At 46.0% G+C, this 19415-nt stretch overlaps 3 protein-coding genes across 5 annotated transcripts in view; 2 read left to right on the top strand and 1 right to left on the bottom strand.

Moving 5' to 3' along the window:
- The window catches only part of RABGAP1 (RAB GTPase activating protein 1), a 67223-nt gene extending 60241 nt beyond the window's left edge, over window positions 1-6982 (bottom strand). For 2 of the 3 annotated variants that reach the window (XM_069873542.1, XM_069873543.1), the window contains exons 1-2: window positions 6910-6982; window positions 568-769 (exon numbers count right to left, since the gene is read on the bottom strand). In XM_069873542.1, the coding sequence (XP_069729643.1) occupies window positions 568-717 (150 nt within the window). In that variant the 5' untranslated portion in view covers window positions 718-769; window positions 6910-6982. The remainder of the gene's footprint in view (window positions 1-567; window positions 770-6909) is intronic. The other variant, XM_069873544.1, reaches the window with a different exon arrangement.
- A 201-nt stretch (window positions 6983-7183) lies between these two features.
- ZBTB26 (zinc finger and BTB domain containing 26) lies at window positions 7184-13654 on the top strand. Its single transcript, XM_069873592.1, is given in 3 exon segments — window positions 7184-7308; window positions 8360-9659; window positions 9662-13654. Coding segments are annotated over 2 exon segments (1344 nt in total). The 5' UTR covers window positions 7184-7308; window positions 8360-8369; the 3' UTR covers window positions 9716-13654.
- Window positions 13655-14322: 668 nt separating this feature from the next.
- Window positions 14323-18611, top strand: ZBTB6 (zinc finger and BTB domain containing 6). The gene has a single exon (XM_069873593.1). It carries the CDS (start codon window positions 14391-14393, stop codon window positions 15672-15674), a length of 1284 nt encoding a protein of 427 aa, XP_069729694.1. The 5' UTR covers window positions 14323-14390; the 3' UTR covers window positions 15675-18611.
- The last annotated feature ends 804 nt before the right edge of the window (window positions 18612-19415 follow it).

Genomic DNA, 19415 nt, shown 5'->3' with positions numbered 1-19415 from the left:
ATATTTTAAAAAAAAAAAAAAGGAAAGAGAGCACGACAAGGGTCTCTTTTTTTGAACAGCACTTCTAGAAGTGAGAAGATGTCAATGCCCTTCCAACTCACATAAGCCTGCTGCACTGGCTTGTGTTCACAGCTTCACATCAAGTTGTTAGTTGTAACTACACTCTACATTTCTTAAAGAGAACATTTCACATTGGGGAAAACTTTAATGTATGTTTGAATTAACAGACAGGGTCAAATCAAGTGTATGTTAACATTGCTTTCTATCTGTAAGCTGGGATGAAATCACAGTTCCAAGTTCTTGGCAGTCTGCTTCATCCTAGGCACTTCATGAAAGATTCGGCAAAGTGGGAAAAGACCCACAGGGAGTGATGGAGAGTGCTCTTATTCAAACCTAATTATCACCTCTGATACCAGCAATAGTAACGCAGAAACTACTGGCACAATTGATTCTTGAATAAATTCTCCCTTCTGTCAAGTTTTCCACAATAAGGAAGTCCCTCTTTAAGCTCTCTATGGTTAGTTTGATTAGAAGAACAGGGAACAAACTCAGGTTATCGATTCTTACCTTCAGTCCTGTTTTTTCATCATCACTACCATTATTTGTAGATGGTGTTTCATCCCCTTGCCTGGAAACCAAGACAAAATCTTCACTGTTAAGAGTGGATACCGAGTCTGAGGAGACACTGATTTTTCCAACAGAAGCCTTGTCATCCATGACTTAAAAAGGAAGTTCGATTCATGAATGAGATTAAATATGTTATAAACTCCTGAAAAACAAAAATCATAAAAATACTTATATAAAACTTCATACTAAAACGCTTGAACGCTTCTTTTCAGACACCTGCTGGCTAGTTATAAGAAGTAACACATCTGACAGTATAACCAGGTTACAGCTCCTCAGCCAGCACACTCGCACGGCCCTGCTCTGTGCTCAGCACCTCGCTGCTCTCAGGGCGCTGGTTCCCACGGCTCACAAAAGGGAAGTTAATAAACCTTTTTGCGGTCGGCATTTCACGATTGTGTCAGACACAATTTTCTACACAAGGCACAAAACAAGCCCTTGGGACATACACTACGCCTGCCGAGAAAGGACTTGTACCAAGGCCAGAACTGTGAAGTCCATCTACTTTCCTCAGAAAACGCTGCCTCCACCTACATTCAGGCAACAATTACTTTTGCAGCCACCTGAGCTCACTGCATGCTGCGGTCACGTTCTCTTCCCCCAAAACCAAGACTTAATATCTGATATTTGCGGTAAAGGTGCTCTAAACCCTTGGGACATATGACATTTCATTAATCTACGCTGAATCTTCTCTACTGCGAGGAACAATGAAAGAAAATATTTCCAAGAAGCAGGAAGAACAGCACAGGCTGGATCAGTACTGAGAATAAAAGCCAATATAGGATTTTAAAAAGCTGGAACTGGCACCGAGAGGCATTTGAAGAAACGAACAAAAGATGAAGTTCAGCTGCACACCTTGAACTCGCCAGCAGATTCTCAGAATCTGTGGCTCGAAACAGACCGACGAGATAAAAATGGGTTATTAAGTTTCCCAGAAACTCAAATACACCCTTTATCACAACGGCTTGGGTCCTTCCACGCTCCCAAGCACAACCCAAGTGCTTTTCAAGCCCAAGTTATGCCTTTCACTCGCTGGAGCTCTGTCCCGACTCGGCTTCCAAAAGAGCAGCCAAACAACCGAGCAACCTGGCAAAACCCACACGCACAGCTCATCGCATTCCTCGCTGAACTGAGAACAATGCGCCAAAAATAGCAAACTCAGCCTTTATTTCTATCAATGCCCTTCTCTTCATGGCCACCAATATGACTTGAAAATCTGCCAGGAGGATAACATTTTTTTTTTTCCTCTGGTTTATTTTTAACCTGATTATTTTCCCGACCGAGTCGCTTCATGGCCCTGCAATGTTTCCCTGGACAACTGAAGCTGCGCGCAAGAGGAAGAACAGCTGTGTGTTGCTCACAAATAACAAAATATCTATGATTATTTGGTTTTGTTTTCAAAAGCATGGAAGATATTTGCATAACCTTTTCAAAAAACAGACTTGTCCCCAGACTTGTCCATGAGAATTATCAGCTGAGAAATTTAGGTATTTTATAAAGTTTTATCCACTGTGCATGCCTATCTGCTATCACTCACATGTACCTTCAAGGCAGGGCAAGGTTCTCGGTTTTAAAGATGCTTTTGTTTAAAATCACTCATACTAAAACATTTCTAGAGACGTTCCTTATTACACCATCTACGCAATACACAGATCATCTGAAAATGACTAAATCAAATATATAGAAGCACAGACTAAAAATACTCTTCAAACACTTAATACCTTTCTGGCTTTACTCTTTTCATTCAAACAACACAAACTCATCTTCCACACTAAGACAGAATGAGAAGAAAAGCAGGCTTTGATCACAAGCAGTTCTAAAGATCATCTAGGCAAGGATCAATTTAGCAATTTATTTTGGTGTCAGGCATCTGTCTTGAAGTGTTAATTTCACCTATTTCCAGTCTTTCAATCTGACACCTTGCACTGAGATTAAATCCACCTAAAGAATAAGGATGCTGTGCTTTGTGTACTCCTGTTTTTAGCAGCGTGGTGTAAACAGACATCACACTCGATCCCGGAGCACAGCTGGCTTCACCCAGCCCCTACAGTAGTTTCACAACACAGAATTGCAACAGCAGAAGGTCCCAACCTCACTGAAGTTACACAAGACTGCCCTGGAAAGGGGACAATGCAGGAGACTGCTGTAAGCTTTTGTTTATTAGTGACGTATCAACAAACAAGGAACTTTATTTCCTCTGTTCCTTGCTATCACTTCACTCCATGCGGATTACTGCATGGATCACTTGACCCAAATCTGAAAGCTCACGATGGCAGAAGGACTGACGGAAAGGGTGTGGGGTCCTTAAAACACGGGTCAGCCTGGGAGAGCACATGGCAAAGAGCGGCAGAGTAATGGAACACGTCGGGCTTACATCTCCTCTGGAATTGCAAAGCAACAACCAGCAGTGGTGGCAGCGCTCTCTGGTAATACCTGCAGCTCATCTAAGAGATTAAGCTTTCTGTCCTCACCGTTCAGAGGCAGGAGAAAAGACCCTACCAAGCGCAGATCTCAAGTTTTAATATTTCTCCGAAGCAGCCAACGTCTCACCCCTTACAAGGAAAGAGACTTCGGGTTTCTTCACCATAAGCGCAGTTTAGCTCCTGACACACTGCACCACAACGATGTAGTCTTTGCCTGGAGGTGCCTCTGTGAGAGACAAAGCCTCTGGGTAAAACACAGCCTGAGAGGCAACTTTTTGACAGCTCATTTCTCTGCTCACCTGTGTAACTCAGGGGGTACCCTGGCCACTCCTCCCACAAAAGTCCTCTGGAAAAAGCTCCACATAAGAACAGCAACACTTCTGGCTCTTGGGTCTCTGCTTTTGATCCACCTCTACCCTGTGCTTGCTGTTCTCATACAGCCCAAGTTCAGGACCCAAACTATCTTCTTAAAAATGTCCTCGTTTATCTTTAAAACAGAAACCTACCCTACTCTCTCTATCAGAGATAATGTGCACAGGAACAGCAAAGACACCACTCATACTAAAATCTCAAACACCTGGAAAGCAAACCTGCCAAAGGCCAGGCTGATTTACACAGCTTTATAAAATATTTATCCTCTTCTTTCCTATCCTCTCCCAAGGATTTGGCACCTGACCTGCAACTTGTGGTCGTAATTTTCCTTGTAAGTACTGCCAGAACGAATTTAAAAGAGCTTAAAGCAAACAGTATATCAAAAAAGAAACCAGAAACCCTTCCATTTCACATTACTGTAAGAGACTGAGCCTTGAATGCCATCTTGAGACACATGCAACAGGTGAAGCAAAGGATGCCCTTTTTCCAGTGTTTGGAATATCCACAGCCACACAAAAAGCCAGAGAGTTAACAGAAAAAACAATGTTTCAGCTGGGAACTTCTTGAATTGTTTAAAACAGCAGCGACCTTTAAGTCAACAGCAGATATAGCACCCTTAGCACTGAACTTAGAGGGGAATACAACAAGTTTTTGGTTTCCAGGTAAAGAGCAAGCACGAGAACAAGGCATGCAAACTAGGGAAGAAGAGAGATATTTACCCCCCATTCCTATCTTTCTCAGGTTTTGTACTCCAGCTGCACTTCCAAGAGCAACTCCACAAAGCTACAGTTTATCTGATGAAGAATGCACCAGACAGAAAAATACAGCAATATTAACTCAACTACTGAAGAGTATTATAATTCAAGAAGCTGCCTTGAATATGAATAGCAAAGTCAGAAAGCTTGGCATGCAAAACAAAACTATACCCTCTATCGCCTAGAACATTAAATCCACTAAATATAATGTTGAAAAAGCACAGAAAAGAAGGAGGTAGCACACAGATGAGACACCAAGGTGAGTGACTCAATACGAAATGATCCACTGAAAACATTCTCCATTTCTATTCCTCTAGCTTTATGTATAACTTACAATAATACGGTTTGATTAAAACACATGGATTTCACTTCCCTGGTTTTCATCATCAGTATCTTGGTGTGGATGCAAAGTGGAATTTGCAGCAGAGTTCTGAAGCTTTGCAGTGTACTTTGCAAAGCTGTGTATGATAAATGAGCCAGCATTCCTTAGGATTCCTCACTCTTTGCATTCTTTGAAACCTATGCTACTACCTTTGCAACTCAACCGCACACATTTAGTGTTTTACAAACACACAGGGGTTCTTGAAATAGCCTGGAGAAGGCCCCAGCATGATGCTGTCACTGGGAGCCCTGCCAAGGGGTTCAGTCCAAGCAGCAGAGGAAATTCAAGAGCAAAAGTGATGCCATGCTGACAGACAAGTGGGAAAGGAGCTGTGGTTTGGCATTTCCCGAGCACATACACACACACTGCCTGTATTTTATGGCACCTTTGGGAAATTAAACATATGGGAAAGATCAGTCCCTAGGAATGTTTTGCTTCTTCCACACCACATGATTACCCTGCATAATCACGTTTGATCTTTACCCACCTTCCCTGTGCAAAACATTCTCAAAAGCAACTTTGCTCTCAAAATAAAACAAACAAAAAAGCCTGTGGGATGCTGCATGTGAAAATAAAGGTTTCAGATTGCTAAAGAGAGTAATTAATAAAAATATAGCAACTACAAAACTAACTCTTCTGTTTATTTTAAAACACACTGACGCCACAGATATTCTGGCTGTTCAAGAGCCAGAAACAACAATATTTATTAGGAGATGACACTGCCTCAAATTTCACACACACCCTTCTTGAGAGCAGAGAAGGGCAGATCTCAGGAAGCTGAGTGAATCCACCACAGGCAGAACCAGGAATCAGACAAAACACAGGAGTTACGCCAATGCAATCTCTGTTCATAATCCTGAACAGATTCACAGCTATTGCCAAATTAATTTTGCTTTTAATCCCAATTTGAACCTTCTGCTCAGGGGACAAAACACCGATTTTTAGATCTTGTAATAAGCAAATTCTCCAGCCCCAGAAACACGCAGCAAGTCCTGGGAAACATCGGTTTATAAAAGAAATGCTGACAGTGCCACAACAAACCCAACAGCAGAATGTTGCTGGAATGAACTAACTGTGAACGGGCGGTTCATCCACGCTCCGCCAGCATCAGGCTCATCTCTGCGCTGTCTGCACTGAGGAGCAGGGCCATGCAGGACACAACAGGCTGGGGTAAAGGCAGCGCAGTCAGGGGCTAAACGAACTCTGAAGAGGATGCTCTAGGTACTCCTGGAGTTCCTCTCCCACTGGGATTCAAACAGAAACAGTTACGCATGCCAGACAAACACAGCACTTTAAAACAAGCTGTGAAAGAACCGAAAAAGGAGAGTTGCCCACGGTGCATGCTGCTAAAAGCTGTCTGTGCCCGGATTTGGAAAATGAAAGGAAATCCCTACACCGAGCTCCATTTGTTAATTTGTTTACTGTGTACACAAAACTACGTTTGCTCAGGTCCTTGACCTTTTAACGTTAATTGGATGTCTATAAAAAGAATACAGCATTTCTGTAATTTAATCAGCAATGGGGCAGTCAACACAGCCAGGCATTTTCTAATAAAGTAGACAACAACCTCAGAGGTCCAATCAAACTGTGCTTTAACAACTTACTAAGGAGAATAAAATAGGGAATATAGACTAAAGCCAACACAGGTAACCTGTACTTGATCTCCAATTTGTATTTAAGAAGTAAACACGATTTTTATTCTCTCTCTATGTCTTTTTCCCCTTCCTTCCAAACCCCTCCCGTATACTTTTTTCTTCTCCTTTTCCCCAAAAGGCCCTAGACAGGCAAAACTATGCATGAAAACAACAAAGCCTCCTTCTAACAATTCAAACTTCAGTTAATTTGTCCGATAAGTGGTTTTAAACCAGCACAGCACCTGCTTGTTTACACTTAATCCTCCTCCCTAACAGACACGATCAGCCCTTAAAAACGATCCTGCGGGGACGTTTTAAGCAGAGGGAGCGCGTCCCCGCCAGCAGAAGGCACGAACCCGAGGGAAGCACCGACGCCAACCGAGGAGAGGCGCCCGGACACGGCAAGTGCCACGTTTTGGGATCCACCGGGAAGCAACAGGCACCACCCGCGGGGAGGGGAGGTGAAACGGAGCCGAATCTACCGGGAACCGCGAGCGGCTTCTGGGCCGGGGCAGCGAGGGGAGCCGGGCGAAAGCTCCCGCCCCGCCGCCCCAGGGCCACCGAGCACAGAGCGGGCTCGGCGCTCCCTGCCCGCGCCGGGGACCGGGACCCGGCACGGCCACGGGCGGAGGGGACGGGGTGCGCCGCCCCACAGGGAGAGGGAGGGCGGGGGCCGCGGCCCCGGTAGCGGCGGAGCGAGAGGCCCCGGCTGGGCCCACCTACCGCGGCGCCGCCGGTGCCGGGCCTGGGCCTGGGCCGCCGCGCGCCCCACGTGACCATGGAGGGGGCGCGGCTTCCGGGCGCGCGGCGACTTCCGGCGGCGGGGCGGGCGCTTCCGGCGGGCGCACGATGCGGTTCCGAGTCGCGGCGCTGGGCAGCGGCGGCGGCTGCAGGGCCCGGCGGGCCGGCCCCGAGCGCGGCCCCGAGCGCGCCGCCCCTCCCGCCGCCGCGGGCCGCGTTCGCCGGGCGGGGAGGGCCGGACGGGGCCGCGGCGCGGCGCGGGGCCGCCCCGGGGGCGCGGCGGGCGGCAGGGCCCGGCCCGCGGGTCGCGGCGCCTCTCCCCCGCCGGACGGGGACGCAGGCGGGGCCCAGAGCGGAGACGCGGCCCGGCGCTACAGGTACCTGTTGCCCCGCGACCGGCCCTGCGGGGAGGCGCCGGGCGAGGAGGACGGAGGGTCGGGGAACGCGAGGTCGGGCTTGTTCTGCCGCGTCCCCGGGCAGGAGGGGTCGGGGGCCGCTCCAGGGGGCTTTGCCCCGGGAGATGAACTGCGGGGGGAACTGAACGCGTGGTGGGGCGAGCGCCTTCTGTTTCGATGCTCGAGGAACGCTCAGGGGATGCAGTTGGTAAAGTTGAGTCCGGCTAACAGCACGATGTGGCGCTGCCGGGGAACAGGCGCCTTAACTGCCTCTGTGCTGTGTTATCCCAGAGTGGGAACAGCAGGTTCACGAGGAGGCTTCTGTCAGCACTTCCAAGAAATAACACAAAAAGAAGCAGTTTGAAAAAGCCTGAAATTCACTGAATACTTCATGAGGATCTGCTGCTGCCATTTGTACTTGCTAAGGTCTTGCCTCATACAATTAAGCTTCTTGCCCTAGAAATTGGGGTGGGTCAGGCAGCAACTGAAGACGGGATGGCTGAGAGACTCGCGGCTGTACAGAGAGATGCAGAAGGTTAAGAGGGATGTTTGTGTCACCTCTTAATTAATTCTGAAAGCTATTTACACATTAAAGGAACTCAAGAACCAAAAGCTAAAGGAACATTGTCATTATTTGGTAAAGACAATCTCTGAGGTGTGTTAATGTGGAAGCAAAGCTTAACAGGAGCTACATCTGCTCAAAATACCACCATGGTTTCCCTTTACGTTCCAGACAACTAGTATGGAAAATATCTTAACTCTTTAGGATGCTGCTTAGGAGAATTTCTGCCCTATCACCTCTACTTTATAGTCAGGCTGCACTAAGTTAAAAAGAATGTAAAGATGCTGTAATGTGAGGTATAAACTTGCAGGTTTTGACTTTTTACTTGTAATGGACTTGAGCATTTACCTAGGATAACTCCTAACGTCTGACTAAACACACACTTTTATGTTATTGCTTTAGACACTCGTGGCTTGAATTCTAGAAAACTGAGAAGTTCTCACTTGTTTTTTTTCCACTGCTTTTCCATAGGTGTGCCAAAATGTCAGAAAGATCAGATATTCTTCACTTCAAGTTTGACAATTATGGAGATTCAATGTTACAAAAGATGAGCAAACTGAGGGAGGAAAACAAGTTTTGTGACGTCGTGGTCCATATAGATGACGTTGAAGTGCACGGGCATAAGATTGTGTTTGCTGCTGGCTCTCCCTTTTTACGAGATCAGTTCTTGCTCAATGACTCCAGAGATGTAAAAATCTCCATACTGCAGAGTTCGGATGTGGGGAGGCAGCTGCTTCTGTCCTGTTACAGCGGTGTTCTGGAGTTCCCCGAGATGGAGCTGGTGAACTACCTGACTGCCGCGAGCTTTCTGCAGATGAGCCACATTGTGGAACGGTGTACGCAGGCCCTCTGGAAGTTCATAAAACCGAAGCAGCCGTTGGAGAGCAAGGAGTGCGAACAGCAAAGTGACTCCTCGGAGCCGAAGGAACATCAAGGAGATGATGATTCTCTGCAGCAGGATTCACCATGTATTCAGCCTTCAGAAGACAGCATGGACATGGAGGACAGTGATATTCAAATCATCAAGGTGGAGTCCATTGGGGAGGTAACAGAAGTTAGGAATAAAAAGGATCAGAACCAGTTTATTTCTTCTGAACAAACTGCACTGCATTCCTCAGAGCCTCAACACTTCCTTATCAACTCCACTGTTGAAAACAGAGCAAGTGAAATAGAGCAAAACCACCTCCACAACTATTCCCTGTCGTACGCTGGCAGCGATAACATCATCCTGGCCTCCAAAGATATGTTTGGGCCTAACAACCGAGGAATAGACAAAGGTCTCCAGTGGCACCATCAGTGCCCAAAGTGCACAAGAGTATTTCGGCATCTGGAAAACTATGCTAATCACTTAAAGATGCATAAACTCTTTATGTGTCTGCTCTGTGGCAAGACGTTCACTCAGAAGGGCAACCTCCACCGGCACATGAGAGTGCACGCAGGCATCAAACCGTTCCAATGTAAGATCTGTGGGAAAACGTTTTCTCAGAAATGTTCCTTACAGGACCATCTCAACCTGCACAGTGGGGACAAGCCCCACAAGTGTAACTACTGTGACATGGTTTTTGCCCATAAACCCGTTCTGAGGAAACATCTTAAACAGCTACATGGTAAAAATAGTTTTGACAATGCCAATGAAAGAAGCGTTCAAGATATAACAGTGGACTTTGATTCATTCACATGTAGCGCTGCTACAGACAGTAAGGTCTGTCAGCAAGTTGATGCAAGCCAGATACTGGATGCAGGGAAGCTGCCTCAGGCTGTGCTCAGTTGCTCATCAGAAATGATAGTACCTGCGTCAATGAAGCAATTAGAAACGGCCCTTTGTAGGGATCGTGACTGAGAGGAGCAGACGGTTGGTTTGGGCTCTTACCTAAAGTAGTGGTATGCCCTGAAAGGCCACGGATGGATGGATGGCGGGTTGGATTGCAAAATCTGGCAGGTCTTCAGCCACCATTCTTAGTCTTACTTGATATTTTCTGTGAATAGCAATCTTCCTTCAGGTTTCTGTCTGTGTCTCTACTGTGGATCATGGGGTTAATTGTTTCATTTCTCTCTGATTAGGAGACTCAAGACTAACAACTTTTGAAAGACTGTTGCTGTGGGCTGCAAGTAAACCATCTGCTGCACAGTTAGAGGCCTCTCTGTGTCTGGGCAGGTGGAGGAAAGAGCAAAGAGGACAAGTCTGTGAGATAACCTGATTTTTTTTTTTTTTTTTTTAAAGCACTGGATAACTGAAAGCACTCCGTGTAGTTAAATTTAAACTTACCTCTTAACATTATCTTCTCTCCTATTACCCCTCGACCCCTACAGTTGAAATGAAGTATTTTTTGTGTCACTTTTTGCCCTTTCTAAACTATTTCAAGAAACTTGTGCTGCCAGTCAATGCTATCCTAAAAGCTCTCAGGGTTTTTAACCTCAACATGCATTATAAAAAGATAAAACCCTAAATGATTTGGCAGGGCTAGCTGATCGTTGCATAGAACTGCTCACAATGAGAACAAATTGCAGCTCTGGAATGTGAGAGGTTGGTGCCTGGACTGCAAGTATGACCTATGTATTATGCTGTCATACCTAGGATTTTCAAAGGGCCTTTGCCAGTACATGAACTGAGACAAACTAAACGCTTCAAAACTAAAAATTATCACCTGTCTTCTGCAAATTTTGCATCATATTAGCCACAGCAGTTGTTGGCTTAAGAGCAAAGCTGGAGTGAAGAAATACTGCTTTTTGACACTGTGAAAAGAATCCATTTTAAAAGCTGCAATTTATAACAACTTCATGCTTTTCTTTTTCTTTTTTACCCCTCCCCCCCTTAGTTCTTATATATCTCTCATTGATATCTGATAAAGGCCACATTTCAGTTAACTTGAAAAAAGAATCAAAAATACCTGACATAAGAACATTAACAACATTATGGTTTTTGATTTTTTGGACACTGAAAGAATTTTTTTTTTAAATTACCTGCATAGTTCATGACCATTGGTGTTTTACAAAGCCCAGGATGAGGTATAGGTAGCACAATTTCCATGGGTTAATGTATCAGCTATTGACTGTACTCAGCAATACCTCTTGTATACCGCCTTAAACATCAAATGTAGCGGGAATGGCATGTTAGTTGGGATTCTGAAATTACTCTGTACTGCTCCTCAAAAGTGCCGTGGAATTATCCGCATCTCGATCAGGCTGAAAGAAACTAATTTATCTGAGGAACACCATTCCCAGCAGAACAGCACTTGGATGACATTGAAGTGTAGCATAGACTAATAATCGAATGGCTGATCCTCAACAGAGAACTGCTGTTTGTGTTTCGAATACGTATTTCAATGCAGCTCTTTACCACAAGGTTTGCCGTGAGGCTGAGATTATGCTTCCTACCTACTGTTTGTGTGTGTTTGCGTGAGAGGCTGCTATTGTATGGTTAACAATGCTAAACAGGTATGACCAAAGGTGTGTTAGAGCAAAAAATGTTTTGTATGTAATAATGAAAAGTTGGTCTTCAGATCCGTGTGTGTAGGAGCCAGGATTTCCTTATGCAGATATTACACTGATGGATGATAAAAAGTGTTAATGTTACAGAACGTTCTCAGAAATCCGCATACTTTCAAGTAGAAAACCAAGGTGATTCTGTGAATCAGTTTTTGCAATTGAGTTGTTAAACTACTGTACTTGACTGTTACGTGAACTGTTACATGGACAGCGATGAAGTAAGCAATGAAACAGAGTCAGGGCATTACATCTTTCAAGTTGTAGCAAATATATTTAGGCCTAAAATCTTAACTGTTTGGAACTTCTAAAAATTACTGTTCAGGTTCCTGGGGCAGAAAAGAGGTTTGCACAGGAAGAGTAACTGTTTTTCCTCTTAAAGCCGCCTGCTTTTGGATTTGTTTTGAGCTAAAACCGACCGTGACAGTTGCATCTGATGCATTCATTCTGTCTTCAGGCAGAATCTTCAGTATTGTTTAAACAGTTTGATAATGTACTATTCACTGAATGGAAATAAGTTGTAGTACTGATGTCAAAATGAAGGTAGACATGGAGAATAAGAGCTTGCAGAGCCAGGTCAACGTGCTTTCAGGGACTAGTGAAGAATCTAACCAGATGAATATGGACATGGTAAAGAAAACAGCCTGCCAGAGAAAGGAATAAAACTGTACAAATTCTAGAGAAAGTGGTGGGCAGTATTGAAAGCTTTGTCTGTCTGGGAAGGTTGGTTGTGTGGAATCGTGAAGCTGTAATGTTACCGCAAGGAGAGTACAGCTTGTTGAAGCAGCTGTGGGTGACCTGAAGGCGATATGAAGAGACAAGTGGTCTCCTAAGAAACAACAATATGATTTGGTCAAGATTTATAGGTTTTCATCTTGCCCTGTGCTGTGGTGATGGCAGTGTCTGAGAAGGCTGCAACTGCCAGCCTTTTGGTTAAATGGCTGCTTGCGATTTGGTGAGACCATGGCAGAAATAAATAGGAAAGAGCAGAAATGCAGAAGACTGCTTCTTCAGTGAAAATGGACACATCTGTTGGACGAAAAGTGACTTTTTATGAATGTCTGTGCTTTTGGCCCCTAAAAAAGGGTGCAGACCAAAAGATTTATGCAGGAGACAGCTGCATGACTCCAGAAACACTGGAGATGTAAGAAAGCAATGCGCTGATGGCACGGTGCAAAGAGCGCTGGTGGCAGAGTTCAGCTAAGATTTGCCCCTGTATGGAACAGACAAGTGAAGAATATAGGAGAGGTGTCAGAAGAGAAAAATCTGGCTAATGCTGCTTCTCTGAATTACAGATTTAAATGGAGCAGGAATTATAAACAGAATATACAGAGGCAGCTCAATTACAGAATAAGATGAACTTAATTGTCCATGTATGTAAAGTGTTGTCTTCATTGCCGTGTTCCGATTAGTGAACAACTAGATCCATTGGGTGTTGCTACTGATGCTGCGTGTTCAGATGAGGACTATGGCAGTTATCATGCTCTGTGTGTTCATGTGTAGAATTCGATTTGCTGGTAAGTGAATAGTCCCACAACTTGATGTGCTGTACAACTTCTTGCGTGTCCGAAAAACAACTGAAGTCTATTACAAAAGTATTTTAATAACTCCTTTAATACATTAGGATTTTTTTTTTATGTTGGCATTTAATTAATTAATTTTCTGTAGAAGAAACTCTTAGAATGCTTTAGGTTTGCCAGAGGTTTAGGCTCACCACGTGAGTGGTGGTAGCTTGTGTAGTACACGGAGCAGCCGCACAGCCTCCTGCATAGATCAGGGATGAGTCTTTATTTATTTTCCATTTAGAAGACAGGTTTTGAAAGTTTGTAACTGGTAAAATGGAAGCGTCAGTCTCTTTCTCCCCCGATTTTTTTTTTTTTGGCAGAACTTGGATAACTGCCGCTGAACTTTTGGAATCTGTTAATGGTGCGGGGGTCGATTCGCATCACTTCAAAGCGGCGTGGGGTTCTGCAGTCACTGGGAGGAGAGAAAGCGAGGAGGGAGAATCGAAGCGTGATGCGAACCGAGACCGTCGAGAAGCCGAGGTCGCGTTCCACCTCGGTTTTTAAAGGCAAAGGGGGAGGCGGTGCGGGTCGAGAAGGCAGAGCGGACGCCTCTCCCGACGGAGCAAGAGCTACCTCTTCAGCGACCGGGCGCCAGCCCCGTCCTACGCGTTCGTACCAAAGCAGGCGGGCGGCCGGGGGGAGCCCCGGGGCTGCCGCCCTCCCGGGGGCCTTACGGGGGCGGCGGTGCCAACTCTTCCAATAAACGTGCTGCTAACTCTGCCTGCCTCTCATTTCCCGCGGGGAGCGGGGGGCGGCGCCGGGGCCGGAAGGGGCGGGAGGCGCTTCCGTGGCGCTGCGGCACCGGGGGCGGCACCGGGGACGGCACCGGCCGGTGAGTGCGGCCCCAGGGCCCGGCGGCGCCGCGGCGGCCACTGCGGCGGGACCGGCCTTGCAGCCACAGGCCCTGCTGGTGCCGGTGTCCGTGCTGGGACCGGGATTGGAGCCAGTGTCGGGATCGGTGGTACCGGGATCGGTGCTGGGAGCGGAGCCGGTGTCCGTCTGGGGTCCAGTATCCGTGCTGGGACCGGGATTGGAGCTGCTGTCCGTGTGGGTACCGGTATCCGTGCTGGGACCGGAGCTGCTGTCCGTGCTGGTGCCAGTATCTGTGCTGGGACTGGGATTGGAGCTGCTGTCTGTGTGGGTACCGGTATCCGTGCTGATACTGGTGTCTGCGCTGGGACCGGAGCTGCTGTCCGTGCTGGTGCCGGTATCCGTGCTGGGACCGGAGCCGGTGTCAGTGCTGGTACCGGTATCCGTGCTGGTACTGGTGTCGGTGCCAGTGCCTGAGCAGGTGCCGGTATCGCAGCCGGTGACTGTGCTGGTCCTGCTGTCAGTGCCTGTATTGCAGCCAGTGTCTGTGCTGGTGCCAGTGTCCCTGCTGGTGCTGGTGGCAGTGCCGGTGTCCGGTGCTGGTTTCCGTGCCGGTGTCGGTGTCCGGTGGCGGGAGCAGCACCATGGCCGCCGACTCGGAGGTGCTGCATTTCCAGTTCGAGCAGCAGGGCGATGCCGTGCTGCAGAAGATGAACCTCCTACGGCAGCAGAACCTCTTCTGCGATGTCTCCATCTACATCAACGACACCGAGTTCCAGGGCCACAAGGTGATCTTTGCCGCCTGCTCCACCTTCATGCGGGACCAGTTCCTGCTCAACCAGTCCCGGCAGGTGCGGATCACCATCCTGCAGAGCGCAGAGGTGGGCAGGAAACTCCTGCTGTCCTGCTACACCGGGGCCCTGGAAGTAAAAAAGAAGGAGCTGCTCAAGTACCTTACAGCTGCCAGTTATCTCCAGATGGTGCACATCGTGGAGAAGTGTACTGAGGCTCTGTCGAAGTACCTGGAAATCGATGCTTCCATGGAGAACGGCGATGAGGCTGTGGAGAGGTGTCATTCCTCTGACACCGAGCTGAGAAACAGCGATGAGAGTTTAGATAAAGATTGTGAAATAATTGAGATCTCTGAAGACAGCCCTGTGAACGTAGAGTATCCTGTGAAACAGGAGAAGGGGGACATCTCGCCACCTGCAGGGCCAGGTTTGGTCTCGGAAAGAAAGGACACCAAAACCCCAGAAATATCAACAGTTGAAATCGGATACAAAGACGATGAAATCTGTATCTTTAGAATGGATTCCATGAGTGTAGCAAACGTAGAGAATGATCATTTTCCTCAGCCATGCACTTCCTCTAAAACAAATATATATTTCCCAGAAACCCAACACTCCTTGATAAATTCTACCGTTGAAAGCAGAAATACGGAAATGTCAGGAACTCACTTCCAGGCTTTTGTCAGCGACAATCCGGAAGGAACTTCAAGCCTGATGAATGGGTTCCAAAGCCTGGACGATTCTGGCAGTTCGTGTCGGCATCAGTGTCCAAAGTGCCCCAGGGGATTTCTGCATCTTGAGAACTATCTCCGACATCTAAAAATGCACAAACTCTTCTTGTGTTTGCAGTGCGGCAAAACATTTACGCAAAAAAAGAACCTCAACAGGCACATCCGGGGGCACATGGGCATCCGCCCCTTCCAGTGCATGGTGTGTCTGAAGACCTTCACGGCCAAGAGCACGCTGCAGGATCACCTGAACATCCACAGCGGGGACCGGCCCTACAAGTGTCACTGCTGCGACATGGACTTCAAACACAAGTCTGCTCTTAAAAAGCATTTAACTTCTGTCCATGGAAGGAGCAGCAGCGAAAAACCAAACCTGAGCACTATTACAAAAGTTAAAATAGACTATGATTAACTGATGGGTGGTTGTGGAGCCAGGCTCCATGGAGAGCTCCTGCCTAGTGAAATTCTAGGTACAGTTCCTCAGAGAGAAGCAGAAATATGTGACTGGTGGTCAAAGACAGGCCTTGGAGCAGCAAACTTGCCTGCTGCATTCATGTTGCTATTGCTGTAAGTGCAAAAAATGTGTTCACTAGTTGAATGTAAAGTGCAAAATGTGGGAAATGATTTCATGCTTCTCTTCTAATATCCCAGACGCATTCTGATTTCCCAACCCCCAATTATGTTTTGCAGTCCTCTGTTTCAAGGACAGGCGCTGCCAATTTTCAACCTATTACTGAAATTGCAATAAGCTGAAGCCTGAGCGATGATCTGTAACAGCTCAGGAAAGGGATATTTGTATTTACTCAGCAAGTCAGTCATTTCTACTCAGTTCATGTACCCTTTATGGTGAAATCATCTCCTTATTTGCCCAAGCTTTGCTGGATCTTTCAGCATAAGGAAGGCAAGTTTTCATATTCCAGTCTGTGATATTTAAGAACACACAACAAACAAAAAATAATCAAGGAAGGTTTCAAATTGCCTCTTGCAAGTAGAGAATTGGTAAAAGAGGACGAAACAGTATTCCCTTGAAGTTCATTTTTAATTGGGTAGTCACGTCAGAAGGACTTGCGTTTGGTTTTATGAATGAGTTTTGAATTTTTCTAAACGTCTTCTGATCTTTTTTTCTCTCATCACAGTATTTTGCACCCATATTTGACTAATTCCTATTAAGTTAGTACCATTTGAGTTGTAACATTTGCCTTCATTTTTTACAACTCTTAGGTGTGTACACTGATGTGAAGAATTAAGCTGTGTGCTGTTAGGTAATAGCAGTTTCTCTGTTCATTTTGAGAAACAATCCTTAATATCTTGTTAGGAATGACTTAGACATAGAGGTCCTCTCATACTCTTATTCTGTGATGCAGTAAAACCGTAACTATCTGTGTTTGCATAGCTGTGTTTGTACTTTGGCAAAGGTCATTTCAGTTTCACCACAAGCATCGAAACTCTGTAACGCAGTCTTTATCTCATACCTGTCTATCACTGGTGTATGTTCCTTCCACTTAATGTGATACGAATAAAGGGTCTGTTCAGTTGTTGCTGTGAGATAACAGTACTTACATTCAATTCTCTCCAATCAGCAGAAAGCAGTAGTTCTGAATCTTGTCTGAATCACAAAGGTATGCCTTCTTTCAGCTGTCAGAGATGCTGTTTTAAAGTTCTTTCTGACCTGTGTGCTCCTTAACTTGGCTGTTTTTAAAATACAAGGCAATAGTGTTTGACGTCAGTTAAGAGGTTTCACTTACTTTCCTTCCCTGTGTCTGTGAGTGCACCAGCCATTGCTTGGGGCTTTATTTTTCAGGTACATGGGGGTGAGGTGTGTACAATACCTGCCGTGCAGTTTCCTGTCGTTATCTGTAATCGGCATCGGCCGCTCTGCCAGTGTTATCACTGTCTTCATCTATGGGAAACCATAATTGAAGAGTTTTTACAGCCTTGTTTCATGAGGGATTTTTTTTTTAGCTCTTCCTCTAGTATTATTCACACTTAAAGTACATACTCATTGGATTGCAGCAGGATTTGCAGGTCCAGGTGCATCCCAGGCCTTGTGGTTAGCAGCATATGTCTGCCTGAAAACCTTGCGGTCTAAAGGCAGGCAGTGTGTTCAGAAGCTCAGCACGCCACTAGTACCGAGTTCTTCTAGAAACTTGCAAAAATGACAGTTGACTTGTGAAGGACTCTGTTAGTGTTGGATCACTGGAGAGGTGTCCGTGCCGAGCCAGTGTCCCAGGGTGTCCCTGTGAAAGACAGAAATGGCACCCCAGAGTAAGCAGCAGTGTTAACTGAACTGAAGTCACCTGCTTCATCCAGTACTTTAAGCATATGACCCAACCTTTCACGGTCTCTGCTATTTACTTCATATTAAAAGCAGGTAATTTCCTTTCTTTTGGTGATTTGTAACTATAGTAATACTACATCCATAATTGTTATGACAGGCAAAGGTTAAAAGGCTTGGGAGTTGTGTATGGTGCAACTGCCTGCATTTTGCAAAAAAAAAAAATAAAAAATTGCATTTTATAGCACTGTCTTCTGTTTGCATTCATTAGTCTGTCACTGTTTACAGCCTGCTTGACCTCATTATCAGATTCGTTTGCTTGTTTTTCACAGAGTACCATTAATTTTTTGTTATCAATTGCATAAAAATTAAACATCTGATTTTCAAAAGCCTGCTAGTACCTGCGCTTGCCCCTATTGTATTTACAGATGTTAACTTTGGTATATGTACAGGTTTTTATGTATTTTTTCAGGTGCGTCTACAGACTTAGTAACTTAATTCCCTCATCCTTGGAAGAGGCCATAATACAAGGAAAAAGTTTACTTTCCTCCCCCCAGCCTTTTTGACATTGGGATGTTATTCCTGTAGTTCAGTAAATAAATGTGTTGTGCATTTATGGGACAGATTTGGTTCAATTGTGTTTAAATTTATTCAGTTAATGTTTTTCTCAGGTGTGTGCTTATCATCAATAACACTTTAAAAGATCACTCCTTCTGTTTTGTTCAGCTGATTTTCACAGGTGTAGGCACAGGTATTCCCTGTGTCTCAGGGGGAGCGGAGGCTGATCTTTTCGAGTGCATCTTCTGTGGGAGCAGGATTGCGAGTTATTTTGGTTTACTGTTGTACTGCTTGTAAACAAGAGAGCGAGTTGTGTTGTGTGACAGGCCAACAGCATGTTCTGTTCAGTGGCTAGAGTGTCTTGGTAAGCTTCGTGAACAAAAACTGATGTTGTGCACATGTTCACTTTAGAGGTGTTTCCTCCCCCCATCCATACATGTAAACACTCATCCTGTCATAACACAATAAATGGAATGCAAACAAGACATTGTTTCAGCAATCATATCCTTTCCTCTAATCACTGTTGAATAATTCTGTGCATACCTTAGTATTTACTAATTTGGCTTGCTGTGATGAGTAAACAAGATGTTGTAACCAAAATATGGTGTTCAAGTGGCCGTCATTTAGTAACGCGTTTTCTCTGTCCTTCAGAAGGGTCTGCCAGCAGCCTCTGCTTGTCAGATGAACGCTTTCTCCTTACAGATCACAACTCTACACCGCCTCAGCCTTAAGAAAGACGTTTTGATCAACTTAGTAAGTGACCAGAGAAAAACAAGGTGCTGCTCCCGGGCTTTTCCCTGGCGTTCCCTGTGGCAAAGCAGAAACCCAGGTGCTCCAATAGCACCTTTGAGCCACGCTGGCTCTGAAGCAGGCGACACTGGGACAAGCAGCGTGTGCCAGAGACAGCCTCTGATCCCTTCATAGAACCATGGAATGGTTTGGGCTGGAAGGGACCTCAAAGCCCATCCAGTCCCACCCCTGCCATGGGCAGGGACACCTCCCACTGCATCAGAGGCTCCAAGCCCCATCCAGCCTGGCCTGGAACACCTCCAGGGATGGGGCAGCCACCATTGCTCTGGGCAGCCTGGGCCAGGGCCTCCCCACCCTCACAGGAAAACATTTCTGCCTAAGATCTCATCTCAATCTCCCCTCTTTCAACTGAAAACCGTTCCCCCTCGTCCTATCCCTGCCCTCCCTGATCAAGAGCCCCTCCCCAGCTTTCCTGGAGCCCTTTTCAGTACTGAAAGGCTGCTAAAATCATCCTCTCAGCGCTAGTAATAACGAAGTTACTAATTAACGCTTAAAACGGAGACAAACGAC

This window comes from Phaenicophaeus curvirostris, chromosome 20 (genome assembly GCF_032191515.1).
Source record: "Phaenicophaeus curvirostris isolate KB17595 chromosome 20, BPBGC_Pcur_1.0, whole genome shotgun sequence".
In the NCBI taxonomy this organism is placed as follows: domain Eukaryota; kingdom Metazoa; phylum Chordata; class Aves; order Cuculiformes; family Cuculidae; genus Phaenicophaeus; species Phaenicophaeus curvirostris.
Note: the sequence above shows the minus strand (reverse complement) of the source record. Positions and strands in the feature narration are given on the sequence as shown.

Coding starts and splice junctions, on each gene's coding strand:
- ZBTB6 (XM_069873593.1), top strand. CDS start 14,391: ATGGCCGCCGACTCGGAGGTGCTGCATTTCCAGTTCGAGCAGCAGGGC.